Source organism: Bos grunniens, chromosome 3 (assembly GCF_055505025.1).
Source record: "Bos grunniens cultivar Pamir isolate PY7600 chromosome 3, Bosgru_T2T1.0, whole genome shotgun sequence".
Lineage (NCBI taxonomy): Eukaryota > Metazoa > Chordata > Mammalia > Artiodactyla > Bovidae > Bos > Bos grunniens.
The window spans coordinates 26,745,764-26,763,256 of record NC_141167.1 but is presented as its reverse complement, the minus strand read 5'-3'; the positions used below and the strand labels follow the sequence as shown (position 1 = coordinate 26,763,256).

Genomic DNA, 17,493 nt, shown 5'->3' with positions numbered 1-17,493 from the left:
GGTAGGCTGCAGTCCATGGGGTCGCTGAGGGTCAGACACGACTGAGCGACTTCACTTTCACTTTTCACTTTCATGCATTGGAGAAGGAAATGGCAACCCACTCCAGTGTTCTTGCCTGGAGAATCCCCTGGACGGGGGAGCCTGGTGGGCTGCCGTCTATAGGGTCACACAGAGTCGGACACGACTGAAGTGACTTAGCAGCAGCAGCAGCAGCAGCAGCAGCAGCACTGTAATTTGAAGTTCCTTATATTTTACACCAATTCCTTTCTAGATAAAATTATAAAAGTTAATTATAAACTAGTTGACAAATTTCTATAACTTTTTTGTAGCATCTAAGAGAATGCCTCTAGAGCACAACTGTTGGTGTTCAAATTCCATTTCTGCCTAATGTTACCTACATGTACGTGGCCCCCAGTTTCCTTACCCATAAAATAAAAATAATAGTACCTACTTCATAAGGTCATAAAAACTGAATGGGTTAAACTACGTAAAACTCTGAATAGTATAAAATAAACCTTTGATAAATGTAGCTATCATTACCATTATTCCAATACACTATCAGTAACATTATAAATCATTATATACGTATATAAAAGCATTAAATAAATATAATTTTTGAAGGTAAAATTCAAATAACTGGATATCTTTCTAATTAGTACGAATTATGGTCTATTTAGTCTTTTATTAAGTTGTCACATATGAACTGCCAATATGTAACTACTTTTGAATGATAAAAACAGTATGTACTTTCATATGGTTGAAGCTAGTAGCTTTCACCTCAACCTCTCTGATCATTCCTTTGAGCCTGTTGATGGTCCCACCCTAGTATACTGCCAGGTTTGGAGGCTCTCTTCTCATTCACATCTGCCAGAAGGTTCATAACCACCACTACCATAGTTTTAACCACAGACTAAAATATTTAGGTTTTAGCTAGCTCATAGATGCATTGCATTGGTCTACGTAATTGTTTTTTAAAACTGGAAGATTTAATATGCACATATTCAAACTCTTGCACATACAAAAAAAATCTGGATTTCTGGCTTCTCTTGAAAAACCGGACAGTTTTCTCTTGAAAATATTGGACAAGCATTACCAAAAGTCTACAACTGTCTGGAATTAAGTACTAGCTACCCCTTCAAACAGGGCATAAGCTCTCCAGATCGCTAGTTTTCAGTCAGCTTTACTCTTCACTCCTTTACATATCTGCCTAGCCCTGAAGCATTCAATTTTCTAAATTCTATTAATAATTCTACCTTCCAGTAATATGTTGATAACCACTAATCTCCATCTTCAGCCCAGGAAGGAAGGCATGCATGTTCAGTTGTGTCTGACTCTTTGTGACCCCAAAGACTGTAGCCAACTAGGCTCCTCTGTTCATGGACTTTTCCAGGCAAGAATACTGGAGCGAGTTGCCATTTCCTTCTCCACAGGATCTTTCCAACCCAGGGACGGAACCTATGTCTCCTGTGTCTCCTGCACTGGCCAACAGATTCTTTACCACTGCACCACCCGGGAAGCCCAGACTTAGACCCAACTGGCATCACCATCAACACCTGTATGTCCCAAAGACACCTCAAATTTAAGAAGTCCCACACCATCTCTGTTCTAGATTCTCTACTTCAGATGTTGATAACATCCAAACAAAATAGTAAGCCACATCCTTCTTACACCTTTACTACTCTCATTCTCTCAGCTCCCATTTCCCAAGCAACCAACAATTCCTAAAGATTTACTTACTAAAAAAATCTCAAGTCTGTTTTCCTCTTCTCCTTTCCCATTACCAATGGCTTTAATCCACTCAGGGCCTTAAAAATCAAGGCTCTTTATCTAGAGAACCATGTCTTACTCTATCTAATCTCTGCTTAAAACTCTGCTTCATTGGCTCCTACCAGACCTCAGGATAAAAATAAAACCCTTTCATATTAGATGTAGGCCTCTGCCTCAACTCCTGTCCATTGTCCTAATGGTACCAAACATTCAAAGTTCTTGAACACATGTGGTAGCATCATATTTCCATACCTTTGCAAATGCTACAACACCCCTCCGCCTGGTAAACTTCTCTTCAGACTTCAGAACTCTACCAGATAGAGGAGGCAAGGAAGGGGAGGTGAGAGACAGAGCTTGGGGACAGGGACTTTTAGTTTTTATATTATGTAATTCTAGACAACCTGAAATTTTTTAGAACTAGAATAATTTTAAGTTGTTATTATTTTAAAAAGAATTACTTGGTAACAAGAAAAACTCTGCTCTTTGTGAAGTACTGACTGTCTCTTTTGCCTCTCCATTATTTCAGTGTCCTATACATATTTCTACTACTGGAGCATATTTCATACTACATTATAGTTACTTCTTCACAAGCTCGCTAACATCCTGGCTTATGTCTTATTAACCTGTATACAGTTCTGAGTACAGGGAGTTACACATACTATTCATACATTAAATGTTTGAACGCAACAGCCAATCTAATGGATACCAAAACTGCTATCCACACAATGTCTAGCTAAGAATCCAAATGCAAACAACTCTGGCTGACTGAGAGAAAAAGGAATCATTTTTTGCTCTTATCAGAAGAGCCAGTTTATAAAGATGAATTGGCAATCATTTTCTTTTTAATCTCTGAAAAATGACATAATGAAGCTGTAGGTTTCAAATCTGTTTAAAGCTCTAACATGCAAGGACTGTAATTTCAATTATTACCTAAAGAGGGGAAAAGGAGTTTTGTTTGTTTGTTTTTCAAAACTAAAGTTAATTTAAATTAACTTTGTTTTGAGAATTTTATGATATCTCTTTAAAATTGTAGCTACTCTGAAATACCAAGCTACCAGAACTGAGAATCATTATAATGAAAAATTATCTATTGTTTCAGGAAAGTTTGTTCTCTTCATGGCACCAGTCCTCTTTATGATTAACAAAATATGTTTCAGGATACAGGACCTGTAGGTCAACTAGAGTCAAACCGCAGTGGAAATGAAGATGATGGATAACATTCTGTCTACATATATACTATACACTTGACTTTCTTGTTACTATGGATGAATTGTCTATGCTCTGAGCCAAACGCAATGCCCTCCCTGTGTATTAGGTGTCATCCTGTCTTGCTGTCTCAAAGACACCGATCTAATAATTTTCCCTTTTCTCTCTTGCGTCATCGACTTTTCCCTCTCTACTGAGTCACTACCAACAGCATAAGAATGGCATGTCATTATTGCTCTTATCTTTAAAAAACTTATTTCCCTCTCCCAGCTACTATTGTATTTCTCACCCTCCCTTTATAGCAGAACTTAAAAGCACTGTCTATACTCTTAATTTTAAATTGCTCTTCTCAAGGTTATCAATAGACTTAATTGTTAAATCTTGTGATCATTTCTCAGCCCTCAACTTTCTCAATCAGGAGCATTTGACACAGTTGCTGATGCCTCTCACCTCCAAGAAACACTTCCTATCTTGGTTTTCTGGGTACCACATTTACCTGGTTTCCTTCCTCTTTTTTGGTTGATTCTTTTCGATCTCTTTTGCTAGTTCCACTTCTCCTCTGTGCTTCTAAATAAATGTTAGAGTGTTCCAGAGTTCATTACTTGGACCTCTTCTCTTTTCTCTCCATACTTCCTCCCAAATTCTCACAGCTTAAATACCATCTATATGCCAATGACTCCCAAATTTATTGTTTATTTAAAGCCTGAACTTTTCTCCTAAACGCCACACTTCAATTGCCTACTTGACATCTCCATTTGGACATTTGATAGGCATCTAGAACTTTATTATAAGAATGTCCAAGGCTAAGCTCTCGATGCCCACCTGTCCGCCACCCCCAACTGGTTCCCCACTTCAGTTAATGGCAACACCCGTCTGGCTCAAGTCAAAAATATGGTGTCATCCTGTCTTCCTACTGTCTTTTTTTCACATGCTACAGTACAACCTTCAAAAAAATATAATACCTAACAACAAACTACTACTTAGCAATATAAAAGGAACTACCAATACATGGAACAAGATGGACAAGCATTAAAAACATACTGAGCTAAAATAAAGCCAGACAAAAAAGAGTACATACTGAAAGATTCTATTTGTGTGAACCTCTCCAAAAGAAAAATCTAATCTTTAGCGATAGAAAGTAGATCAGTTGCTGTCTGGAGCCAGGGGCTGGAGTGTAGACTGACAAAAGGATAAAAGAATCTTCTGGATGACAGAAATGTTCCAGATCTTGACTATGGTAGCAGCTATATTAGTAAGTAAATTTGTCAATATTCACTGAATTTTATAGAGTATACATTTTATTGCATATGAATTATACCTCAATAGAGTTGATTAAATACACATGCACAATTCAACCATCTCTCACTACCTCTCTACTCCCACTGCTACCACGTGGGAGCCGCCATCATCTCTCTTCTGGATTACTCTAGCCTCCTAATTAGTTTCTCTGCTCTGTTCCTGCCTCTTGCATTTTATTCTCAAAACAGTGCCCAGAGTGATAACTGTTTAAAAATCACATCATGTCACTCCTCTGCTTAAAATCATCTATAATGGCTTATCTCAGTATAATTCAATGTCCTTACTGTGCCATGTAAGGCCTCATACAATGTTACCTCTTAGACATCATCTCACACTACCCTCCCCATGATTATCCGCACTCCAACCAGAGCGGGCCTCCTTGCAGGTCTTCAAATACGGCAGGCACACCCTTTTGCACTTACTGTTTCCTTTGCCTGGAGTGATTTACTCTTCACCATCATCCCCAACAAAGCCATATAAGCTTGTTCCCTCACTTCCTTCAGGTCTTTCACCGAAAGGCATCATCCCAATGAGTCTCCCTAGCCATCTAAAATTTTAAGCCACCCCCTACAAATATACACACACTTCTATTTCATTTTCTTCTTTCCTGCATTTTTTTTTTTTTTTCTTGCCAGGACTTGGCACTGTCTTATTTCCTTATATTTTACCAATTTATCTTATTTATTGGCTTTCTCCTCTACCAGATTAGATGCTACAGAGGGGAGGAATTTTATATTTTGTTCACTACTGTATCCCCAGAACTTAAAATAATATCTAAAATAGATGTTGAACAAATTAGTGGATCTAAACAAATTCTAGCTTTCCCTTTAAGAGTTGAAAGTAAGCAGAATTTGTTTTATAGATGTCTCAATTGATACTTGATGTCTCAATTGATACTTTTCACTTGCTTCAAAAAATTCTGTTATATTAAACTTTAAAAAGTCAACACATTTACACACATGCTAATGTATATCCATCTTAACTTGCTTTCAATTCTAATCAAGAATATAAGACCTTAGACATGGAAAATTTCATCAATTTTTCAGCAAACTTATGAGCAAGGACCTACGAAGGCAAAATAATTCTTATTATGTCCAAGAATATAAAGAATATTAGAGTTCTTTACAAAAACCAAATAATCTCATGTTGTCTGAGACTTCCAAAACTATTACAGTAGAAAATAAACTAATGAATCCAACAGTCTCAGAACTAAGTATCCATTTAAAAAATACATATAACACTTACTTATCCTTGTCATTTAAATGATTCATTAAAGGAATCACTTGTTTTACAAGCAAACAACATAAATACAGAAGTGTTAAAGGGAAGATCAGTTTAACATAAATAATTTAAATTAGAGAACGGAGAGGTGCCTTTACTCTAGAGGCCTGAGTCTCCTCTCCTTTAAACAGGCAAACAATACAGCTTCTGAAGTCCAAAGAAGATGTCTTCTTAGTAACTGCAGAGGAATTTCATACTGCAGTCTTTACCTGTATCTAGCAGCTACTACTTAAAATACGTTGAAGTATTCAAGTTCATTCAAGTAAAGAGTTCCACAGTGTGGGTATTATCTGGTTTCACTGATAAGCAGCATTACATATTTAACCTAAAAATAAAGGCCACGGACTTTCTTAAACTAAGATTTTAAATGTTTTATGAAATTAAATGTAGTAGAAAATTTCAAGAGAGTATTAGTTAAAAGCAGTTCTGAGTAAAGAATATGACCAAACGTAATAAATACTCTAAGAATGCTTTTTCCTAAAAGCATTAGAGATATCACAAGTGAGTACATTGGCTTGTCTTTATTATATATAAGCTGCATCTTTCATTTCTATGTGCCAACAAGACAATGAAGAAAAATTACTGCAATATACTATCCTAATACAGAAGGACAATAGCTGTCTGAACATCTCACATATCTGGTCACTGTTAGACTTCATAACCAAAACATTTTTAAACAATAAATTGATTTACTATTTTTTTTTATCCTGGTATACCTAGCATCTATCACAGTGCACTGTCACTTGTAGTTCAGAAAAAGTGCAAATATTCTCAATTTCTAAGTTTCTTGGACTGCTTTAAATATAAAATAGAGGTTACTCTCAATAGACAAAAATAGCAAAAACATTAGTATCAAAGCTAATAGACACTCCTAACAGATGAGAGTACATTAGGACAGGATCATTAAAACTGACTTTTATTTGCTGGTTTAGAGTTTTCAAAGCAAGATGAAATGAGAATGATCATCCAGTACCTTACCCTTTCTACCGGTGAACCAGAGCATGCAATGCCGAAACATAGCAGTGGCAGATGGCATTTGGTGTTATTAACTATAAAAAGGATAATAGCAGAGAAATGATGGCTGGCAGACAAGACACAGAATGCAGATGAAATGAATGCAAACTTGTAGTTCTTGAAGCAAAGCAAAACCTTAAGCCAAAGGCTGCCACTAGCTTCAATTTAATTTATATTTTGAGTTTTACAGGGAAAAACACTGCAACCTTCACAATCAGTCTTTAGACTCTTCATGCAGAAGGAGAGCCATACTCCTCGATAAAGAAGATCAGCAACCTTCTGTAAACACAAGCCAGGAGCAACAGCAGCAGCAGCAGCAGCAGCAGCCCATTACTCTCTCCCTTCACTGATTTTTATCATTTAAATTTTTAATCTCCAACTGCAGCCAGATCCACAGATGTTTCAAAGAGATCTGTATCCGCTGCAGATACGATTAAATCCCTGCCTAACCTGCAGTACCACTTCATCCAGAACGGTCCTGTGTACTCGTTCATACAGGATCAGTTGTAAAAACCATTCTAGTCATCCAGCAAACAACCCAAAGGAGAAGGAAAGAAGCAGTTGGGACTGTGAAGAGAAAAAAATCTCTTCTTTCAGCTCACCCTGGAAATGGAAGGTTTTCTGATCAACAGTTATTGTGAAGGTGCTGTCGTCCTCATCGTCTATACCAATCACAGCTCCCTGTGAAACAAAGAGCAAAATCCCAATAAGGCAAACAATGACATCAGCAATATTCGCTACTGCTACAGCCCTGGAATGCTCAATGCACCGACGACACTGGAAGCAGGCTAGACACAGAAAAGGGAACCTGAGACTCCAGCTTTGCTTACAGAGGGGGGTGGCAGAGCTCTGTTGGAGTCTGCAAGGGTACTTTCTACTCTTGCTTAGGGGCATGGATATGGTGAGGACGAGGGGATAAACATAGAATCTAAGTCTAGAACCTATTTAAAACCCAGCCATTGACCCTTTCTGAGTTTTTGATTGCTCTCTAAAATGGGAGTCACCTCAGTTATTCTGAGGCTTAAAGAACACTAGTGCTTTTCATTAGGCTGCTTTTGTGTTATATTTATTAGTAAAGAAACACCAGGTGACAGTTGCTTCAAAACCCTGTCCCAGTGGCTTCTTCCAGGTGTGTGCTGCTACTGTACTTCCATATCATACTGTGATCATCTATGTCTGCCTTCTCCCATTGAATTGCTATGAGATCTAAGGACTAATTTGAGACATGGCATTCAAGTACACACTCAGTATATGTTTTTTTAAATAAAAGCATGAACAATTCTCCAAATGAGAGGGGTAAGGTAGGCCTGCAGTTATAAGTTGCTTGTTTCAGGAAGGTGGATAGAGTGGGTTTTAAACTTTATCTTTTTTTTGTATTCAACTATATGCAGCCATATTAAAACAATATAAAGCTATGAAAAACAGGGAGCCTACTGGTCAGTGTTCTTAAGAAATAAGGGTCTTAAGTATTCCAAACAGAATAGCTAGAGAACATGACACAAGTACAACGCCCCACGTTGGTGACTAAGAAGCAGTTTACCACTGACAAAACCAGGACCTGGTAAAATGGGACTGAAAGGACTTAAGGGGCCAAAATTCCAAATCTTGTGAAAAAAGGATACTCCTATCCCAGGAGTTTCAGGTAATAGAGTCCAATATTTACAGGTCACCCATGCCACTTTACTTTTGCACAAGACCTACATTAGTATAGCTCGTCCCAACTTATGATAGTTTGACTTAGAACTTTTCAACTTTACAAGTATGAAAGCCATAAATACTCAGCAGAAAGCATACTCTGAATTTTGAATTTGGGTCTTTCCCCAAGCGAGCAATACTCTCCCATGGTGATACTCTCCCATGATGCTGGGCAGCAGCTCCCAGTCAGCCATGTGATCACAAGGGTGCACAACAAACAGTGACAACCATTCCTGTATCCAATTAACCATTCTGGTTTTTAGTACGGTATTCAATAAATTACATGAGCTATTCAATGTGTGTGTGTGTTGGTCACGTTCGACTCTGAAACTCCATGAGCTGTAGCCCGCCAGGCTCCTCTGTCCATGGGATTCTCCAGGCAAGAATACTGGGGCTATTCAATACTATATTATAAAACAGGCTTTGTGTGAGATGATTTTGCCCAACTATAGGCTCACATAAGTGTTCTGAACATGTTTAAGGCAGGTGAGCCTAAGCCATGGTATTCAGTACATTAGGTGAATTAAATCCATTTTTGACTTACAATAGGTTTACTGTATGTAACCCCACTGTAAGGCTGTACCTGTTTTCACTTACCAAAATAAATCTGGAAATTTTCCAGAAAATAGGTGAAAAGCAAAAACAGCATTCAGCATTTGTTTTGCCCTAAGCCATTACAGAGGCAGCGCACACCACAAACAATAAGAGTAGAACCGCCAAGCTCCCCGCTCAGGAACTACACTTGGCATCTCAGCATCAAGTTGTCAGCTTTGAACTGTATCGATGAGCATCTGGGCTTTATCTCTATTTGTTTTGTGTATATGTTAGGAAGCAGCATCCTAAGGTATTGCTTTTCTGCTTTCGCCATTTTGCCTTACAAAAAGTTTCATAAGAATACTCGTCTTTTAGATAGGAGAGGAAACCTGTGTTCATTTCTTCTCAGAGACTGTCTGGATGAACCCCAATTCTATCCAAATCCCATCAACCTGCATTACCTTAGCTATTCCTCTGTACTATATAGACTAGGGATTTTTATAACTCTTTTCAGATACAGAAAGTGTATCCAGAATATAATGACTTACCCAGGTCATACAGAGTTAATGGCAGAACCAGAACCATTTGGCATGGTACCTACTTATTCTGACAGCAAAAAAAGACACATCTTGGTGGGTAAGCATGTGTGGGAGCAACTCATTCAGGTTAATTTCATGGTTAGTGGAGTTAACCTTCTAACTTTATGATGCAGCAAATATCTGCTAAGTCATAACTAAATACAGCATATATACTGTTAATAGATATAGGCTTAGAATACATAACAATAGTGCCTCCAGTAGAGGAGCCAAAACATGTAAAGAGATGAATATACATAAAACAAGGCAAAAAGAGACCTCTACTTGGATGAACTTTGAAAACACGCTGAATAAAAAGCTTGTCACAAAGGACATACCGTATGATTCCATTTATATGAAAAAACAGGCAAATTCATAGAGACCAAGAATAGGTTAGTGGTTGCCCAGGGCTGGGAGGTAGGAGAAGGAGGTGGGGTAAAATGAGGAGTAATTGCTAATAAGTGTGAGTTTCATTATAGGGTGACAAAAAAAAAATTCTAAAATTGAAATTGTAATGGTAGTTGCACCAAAAACACTGAAATGTCTACTTTAAATGGGTGAATTATATCTCAACTGTTGAGATATAATAACTGACCACCATCCCAAACTTGGGTTCTTTCTTTTTAGCCCCTTCATATAAATTCATCAGTTAACTAGTCAACTCAGAAACCTCTAGGTTCTAACACTTATTCTCCCTTATTCCATCACCACAAGTTGTGCTCATTCCACTTCCAAACTATAATGTCAAATTCTCCCAACTCTTCTTCATTCTATGAACTGTTATTGCCCTATTTCAGGTTTTCATCACTTCTTGCTTGATGAAGCAATCTGTCTTCAGTCTGGCTACATTTAGTCCACAGTCCTTGATATTGCCAGAATAGTATTTATAAAGCACAAGCTCTTATAGGAGCCTCAGATATTTAAAACTTTCCTTGGCTCTCCATAAACTATGAGATAAAGCCAACAATTCTTCACAATGCCATTCAAGATGGTTCAAAATCTGGCCCAATCAACATTTCTACAGCCACTTCTTCTTCACCTCACAGAGACCCTGTAGGTACTCAGCCTCAAGATTTCTTCTATGCACTGAAAGAAAACACCAAGCAATTTCACTTTTTCATGTCCTTCCTCAAGTTCAATTCCTACCATTTGCTAAACAAAAGCAAAACCCCACACTCCCACTAGCAACCACCTCCTTTCTTACAGCTTTCACCAGGAGGAGCTTTTTGAAAACTGCCCACACCTTAACCTTTCACCTACTCCTGGCAATTAGCTTCCCTTCCCACCTCTGCACCAAGTTTTACTCTCACAGCTCTTCAATACCTCTTTACTACATTAGAGTTTTGTCATAGAACACCGCTCTGAAGCACTGCTACTGCTCCTAACCACTTCCTTTTTAAAACTTGTTCTTTCAAGGACTCTTAATTACTTAAGTTGTGCTTCAGAAACATTTCTATCCAAGTATCTTTGGCAACCCATAGGGGAAAGAGCATTCTTTCTTGGTCCATTACACTTTTCCCCTCCTCTATCCAAATGCTTCTTTGAAGACTCTGGAACCTACCTAACCACCTCCAATGCCAACCCAGTCTTGCCATTGCCCTGAGCATTCTTCAGTGTATAGATGCACAATTCATCTGACACTCTGGCCTCTCAGTTTCTTGATTATTCAACTAAAATAAACTTCATTGTCATTCTCCTTCATTGACTCATTCCCATGGCAATTCCTTAGACCTGGATATCTTACCATATCCAATACGATAGCTATTAGTCACATAAAGGTATTTAAATTTTAATTATAATTGAGTAAAATTAAGTAAAACTTTAAATAAGTTCTTCGGTCATATTTCAAATACTCAATAGCCCCATGTGACTAGAGGCTATGGGACTAGACACTGTAGATACAGAACTTTTAATAATTGCAGTAAATTCTACTGGACAGCATTTTCCTTGACCTAGTCATTAGAGAACTGAACCATAGTAAAAAAGTTAACACTGTCAGTTAGTGAACTGGCAGTAATAAACCAGCCACTATGATAAGCATTTTACATACATCACTTGAAAATAACGTTATACTGAAAGGTAAGCAGTCATGTACAGATGTGAGAGTTGGACCATAAAGAAGGCTGAGCACCGAAGAACTGATGAATCATGGTGCTGGAGAAGACTCTTGAGAGTCTGTTGGACTGCAAGAAGACCAAACCAGTTGATTCTAAAGGAAATCTACTCTGAATATTCATTGGAAGGATTGATGCTGGAATACTTTGGCCACCTGATATGAAGAGCTGACTCACTGGAAATGACCTAGATGCTGGGAAAGATTGAGGGCAGGAGGAAAAGAGGGAGGCAGAGGATGAGATGGTTAGATAGCACGATCAACTGAATGGACATGAAAATGAAAGTCGCTCAGTAGTGTCTAACTCTTTGCAACCCCATGGACTATGCAGTCCATGGAATTCTCCAGGGGCCAGAATACTGGAGTGGGTGACCTTTCCCTTCTCCAGGGGATCTTCCCAACCCAGAGATCGAACCCAGGTCTCCTTCAGTGCGGGCAGATTCTTTACCAACTAAGCCACAAGGGAAGCCTGGCGTGCTTCCCTGGACATGAATATGAACAAACTCTGGGAGATCGTGAAGGACAGGGAAGCCTGGTGTGCCATAGTCCATGGGATGGCAAAGAGCCAGACACAACTTAGCGACTGAACAACAAACATATACACAAGTCTTAACCGTACAAGCTCAATAAAGAAACACTCTCCTTGTATCCTTTCCTAATCATTACCCTTGTCCTCCATCCCAAAGTCAAACAGTATCCCTACTTCTAACATTAAAAGTAGTTTTGTCCGTCTTCATACAAATGGACTCATATCACATATTTTCCTTTGTGTCTGGCTTCTTTCACTCAACATGTTTGTGAAATTCATCCAAGAGGCTACATGTAGCAATGGTTTGTTCATTTCTATTGCTATATATAGTATTCTTTTGTAGGAATATCCACAATTTATCAATTTCATTGCAAATGGACATTCATGTTGTTTTCCAGTCTTAGGTTATTAGAATCATGCTGCTATGACATTGTCATTCATATCTTTTGTGTTATATATATATATATATATACACACACATATGTTTATATTTCTAGTAGATACAGTGTAGGAATGAATTCGCTAAGTCTTATGGTATGCACACTCCAATTTTAATAGACACTGTCAAACAGTTCTCAGTTCACTTCAGTTGCTCAGTCGTGTCCAACTCTTTGCAACCCCAAGACTGCAGCACGCCAGGCTTCCCTGTCCATCACCAACTCCTGGAGCTTGCTCAAATTCATGTCCATTGAGTCGGTGATGCCATCCAACCATTTCATCCTCTGTCATCCCCTTCTCTTCCTGCCTTCAATCTTTCTCAGCATCAGGGTCTTTTCAGATGACCTGATTAGGTGGCCAAAGCATTAGAGTTTCAGCTTCAGCAACAGTCCTTCCAATGAATATTCAGGACTGATTTCCTTTAGGACTGACTGGTTGGAATTCCTTGCAGCCCAAGGGACTCTCAAGAGTCTCCTTCAACACCACAGTTTAAAAGCATTAATCCTTCGGTGTTCAACTTTTTTTATAGTCCAACTCTCACATTCATACATAACTACTGGAGAAACCATAGCTTTGACTAGACAGACCTTTTTCAACAAAGTAATGTCTCAGCTCTTTAATACGCTGTCTAGGTTGGTCATAGCTTTTCTTCCAAAGAGCAAGTGTCTTTTAATTTCATGGCTGCAGTCACCATCTGTACTGATTTTGGAGCCCAAAAAATAAAGTCTGTCACTGTTTTCATTGTTTCCCCATCTATTTGCCATGAAGTGATGGGACCAGATGCCATGATCTTCGTTTTCTGAATGTTGAGTTTTAAGCCAACATTTTTACTCTCCTCTTTCACTTTCATCAAGAGCCTCTTTAGTTCTTCTTTGCTTTCTGCCATAAAGGTGGTATCATCTGCATATGTCAGATTATTGACATTTTTCCCAGCAATCTTGATTCCAGCTTGTGCTTCATCTAGTCTGGCATTTCTCATGATGTACTCTGCATATAAGTTAAATAAGCAGGGTGACAAGATATACCCTTGACGTACTCACTGAGCCAAAAATACTCCAAACTATGGTGTATGGAAGTTTCGATTGTTCTACATCTTCACTAACACTTTTTTTACGTTAGTCATTCTGGCAGGTGAGTACTAGTAGCTCATAGTGGTCCTAATTATATTCCCCTGAAAACAACAAAGTTCAGTATCTTTTTATGTTCGTGACCATTTGGCGAGACTTTTGTGAAATAGTTCAAGTTTCTTGTCTATTGAATAGACTAGACTATCATTTTCTAATTATTTGTAGGAGGTTTTTTTAAAATATATCCTGGACATGAATCTTTCATTAGTTATGAATTAGGGAAATATATTCTCCCACCCTTGTGCCAGCCTTTATACTCTCATAATGATGTCTTTGGAGAAGGCAATGGCAACCCACTCCAGTACTCTTGCCAGGAAAATCCCATGGACGGGGGAGCCTGGTGGGCTGTGGTCCATGGGGTCGCTAAGAGTCAGACATGACTGAGCGACTTCACTTTCACTTTTCACTTTCATGCATTGGAGAAGGAAATGGCAACCCATTCCAGTGTTCTTGCCTGGAGAATCCCAGGGACGGAGGAGCCTGGTGGGCTGCCGTCTGTGGGGTCGCACAGTCGGACACGACTGAGACGACTTAGCAGCAGCAGCAGCAATGATGTCTTTTCATGAAGAGTTAACCTTAACATAGTAAAATGTATTGGTTTTACATCTATGGTTGTGCTTTCTGTACCTTCTTTAAGAAATCTTTACCAATCCTAACGCCATGAAAGTATTCTCCCATGTTATCATCCGGAAGTCTCTACATTTGGGTTTCAAGTGATGCGAACAGCTGACTCACTGGAAAAGACCCTGATGCTGGGAAAGACTGAAGGCAGAAGAAGAGGGCGACAGAGAAGGAGATGGTTGGATAGCATCACCAATTCAATGGACATGAACTTGGGCAAACTCTACAAGATGGTGAGGGACAGGGAAGCCTGGCATGCTACAGTACGTGGGGCCGTGAAGAGTCGGACATGACTTGGCACCTGAACAGCAACAATAATCAAGTGGAATAAGTCCCCCAACATTTGTCTTTTGGCCTTTATAAACTAACTGTAAATCAACATCACGACCACGGTCATAGCCAGTTCTCCCTAGAATGGCAGGTGAGAGAAGTTGCTATATCTACTGGCGTCTCTTCGTTGACTAAGACAGGAATCAAAAGTGAATATTCTTGGCCCTTTATAAGCTTTACAGTCAGCAGTTGAACAAGTTTTCCACACACATACTCACTTATTAGGATACTGATTGGGAACAAACTGGGACTGCCATTTATTTAGGTCTTTTTTTAATATTTATTTTTAATTAGAAGACAACTTCTTTACAATGTTGTGTTGGTTTCTGCCATATATCAACATGAGTCAGCCATGGGTATACATATTACTTCAGTGTTTGTAGTTTTCTGAGTAAAGGTCTTATCAGCCTATTGTTAATATTTATTCCTAAGTAATTAATGTTTTGATGCTATGGTAAATGTTCTTGCTTTTAAAAATTTATTTTCTAATTACAAGTTGTTGATATATTAAAATAGTTTATTTTTGTATAGTGTCCTTGGATCTCCTCAGATCAGATCAGTCGCTCAGTCGTGTCCGACTCTTTGCGACCCCATGAATCGCACCACGCCAGGCCTCCCTGTCCAGCACCAACTCCCAGAGTTCACTCAGACTCACGTCCATCGAGTCAGTGATGCCATCCAGCCATCTCATCCTCTGTTGTCCCCTTCTCCTCCTGCCCCCAATCCCTCCCAGCATCAGAGTTTTTTCCAATGAGTCAACTCTTCACAGGAGGTGGCCAAAGTACTGGACTTTCAGTTTTAGCATCATTCCTTCCAAAGAAATCCCAGGGCTGATCTCCTTCAGAATGGACTGGTTGGATCTCCTTGCAGTCCAAGGGACTCTCAAGAGTCTTCTCCAATACCACAGTTCAAAAGCATCAATTCTTCAGCACTCAGCCTTCTTCACAGTCCAACTCTCACATCCATACATGACCACAGGAAAAACCATAGCCTTGACTAGACGAACCTTTGTTGGCAAAGTAATGTCTCTGCTTTTGAATATGCTCTCTAGGTTGGTCATAACTTTCCTTTCAAGGAGTAAGTGTCTTTTACTTTCATGGCTACAGTCACCATCTATAGTGATTTTGGAGCCCAGAAAAATAAAGTCTGACACCGTTTCCACTGTTTCCCAATCTATTTCCCATGAACTGATAGGACCGGATGCCATGATCTTTGTTTTCTGAATGTTGAGCTTTAAGCCAACTTTTTCACTCTCCATTTTCACTTTCATCAAGAGGCTTTTGAATTCCTCTTCACTTTCTACCATAAGGGTGGTGTCATCTGCATATCTGAGGTTATTGAGATTTCTCCCGGCAATCTTGATTCCAGCTTGTGTTTCTTCCAGTCCAGCATTTCTCATGATGTACTCTGCACATAAGTTAAATAAACAGGGTGACAATATACAGCCTTGACGAACTCCTTTTCCTATTTGGAACCAGTCTGTTGTTCCATGTCCAGTTCTAACTATTGCTTCCTGACCTGCATACAAATTTCTCAAGAGGCAGATCAGGTGGTCTGGTATTTCCATCTCTTTCAGAATTTTCCACAGTTTATTGTGATCCACACAGTCAAAGGCTTTGGCATAGTCATAACCTTGCTAAATTCACTTTTCAATTCTTTAGTTTATCTGCAGATTCTTTTGGATTCTCTATATGTTCAATTAAAGCTGCCATGAATAATAACAATTTTATTTCTTCTACTCCAATCCTCAGACTTTGTATTTATTTTTCTTGTTTTATTCATTGGCTAGGACTGCCTGGTTTCAGATTGACCCTAGAGTGGTAGGCAATGTTGAACACAAGGAGAGTAGGGGGCATCCTTGTCTTGTGATTGGTCTCTCTTCCATTGTCCACTGTAGCTATTTAAAATCTTCTCTACTTTCCTTGAACCCTCAATAACCTAAAAAGTCATAAGGTAGGAACTCTACACCTATTATGCCCTCCTACCTGAAGATTCATCTGCATCCATACCCAGTCTTGCTTCTTTTCACTTGTCGTAATTGAAAAAGTGCCTATTACCTTTCCTCAGGTCTCTGACTCTAATCTTCAGCTCCTCTTCCTTTCTACTGGCTCCTTCTCAACTTCATTTACATATGAGAAGACTTTACACTCTTTAACAACAAAAACAATACCAACAATCTTTCTCCATTATACATCCTCATCTAGCAAATGGCCCACCTCTCTCTTTCTGTTCCAACCAAGATTATTATTCAGACTTGTCCAAGTCTCCTGCCTAAAATTTATTTTAACCTCCCACTCCTTGTAATCGTATCAGTAGCTCTTCTTTACATTGAAATAAGGCGCTGTATGATCCGGTTTATCTGAGACAGTTTCAGATTATTCCTATTGTTGTTTGCTGTTGTTCAGTTGCTAAGTCATGTCTGACTCTGAGTCCCCATGACTACAGCACGCCAGGCTTCCCCACCTATCCTTCACTATCTCCTGGAGTTTGCTCAAACTCATGTCCATCGAGTCAGTGATGCCCATCCAACAACCCCATTCTCTGTTGCCTGCTTCTCTTCCCGCCCTCAATCTTTCCCAGCATCAGGGTCTTTTCCAATGAGTCGGCTCTTCACACCAGGTGGCCAAAGCACTGGAGCTATTTTTTTATTCCTGTTATCCTAGTATAATGATGAATAGAACCCCCTTTTATTCTTAGAGGAGTGTCCTGCTTTAGGGGATATGGTCAGTCTATCATGGCCTAGCCCAAAGACCCTCCCTCAGTGATTTGCTCCACGCCTACCTCTCATCTCTCATCAAATTCTATACTTGGGCAGTTTGAGGTTTACCAATTTCCCCAAGCTGTCTTCCACCAAACATCCTTCCTCTCCCCTAATCTGGGTTTATACTATTTATCTTTATATCTGGTAAAGCAAAATTCCCTTTTCTAATCCATATATGAAATAATATCATTAAGCAAAGTTCT

The 17,493-nt window shown here is 39.0% G+C and overlaps 1 protein-coding gene across 22 annotated transcripts in view; it reads right to left on the bottom strand.

Annotated features, from left to right (window-relative positions):
* Positions 1-17,493, bottom strand: part of OSBPL9 (oxysterol binding protein like 9) — a 266,637-nt gene that overhangs the window by 102,780 nt on the left and 146,364 nt on the right. For 15 of the 22 annotated variants that reach the window (XM_086387899.1, XM_086387889.1, XM_086387886.1 and 12 more), the window contains one exon: positions 7,170-7,248. The exons of the other annotated variants lie outside the window; for them this stretch is intronic. In XM_086387899.1, coding sequence (XP_086244025.1) covers positions 7,170-7,248 — 79 coding nt within the window. The remainder of the gene's footprint in view (positions 1-7,169; positions 7,249-17,493) is intronic. 22 annotated transcript variants of the gene reach the window in all.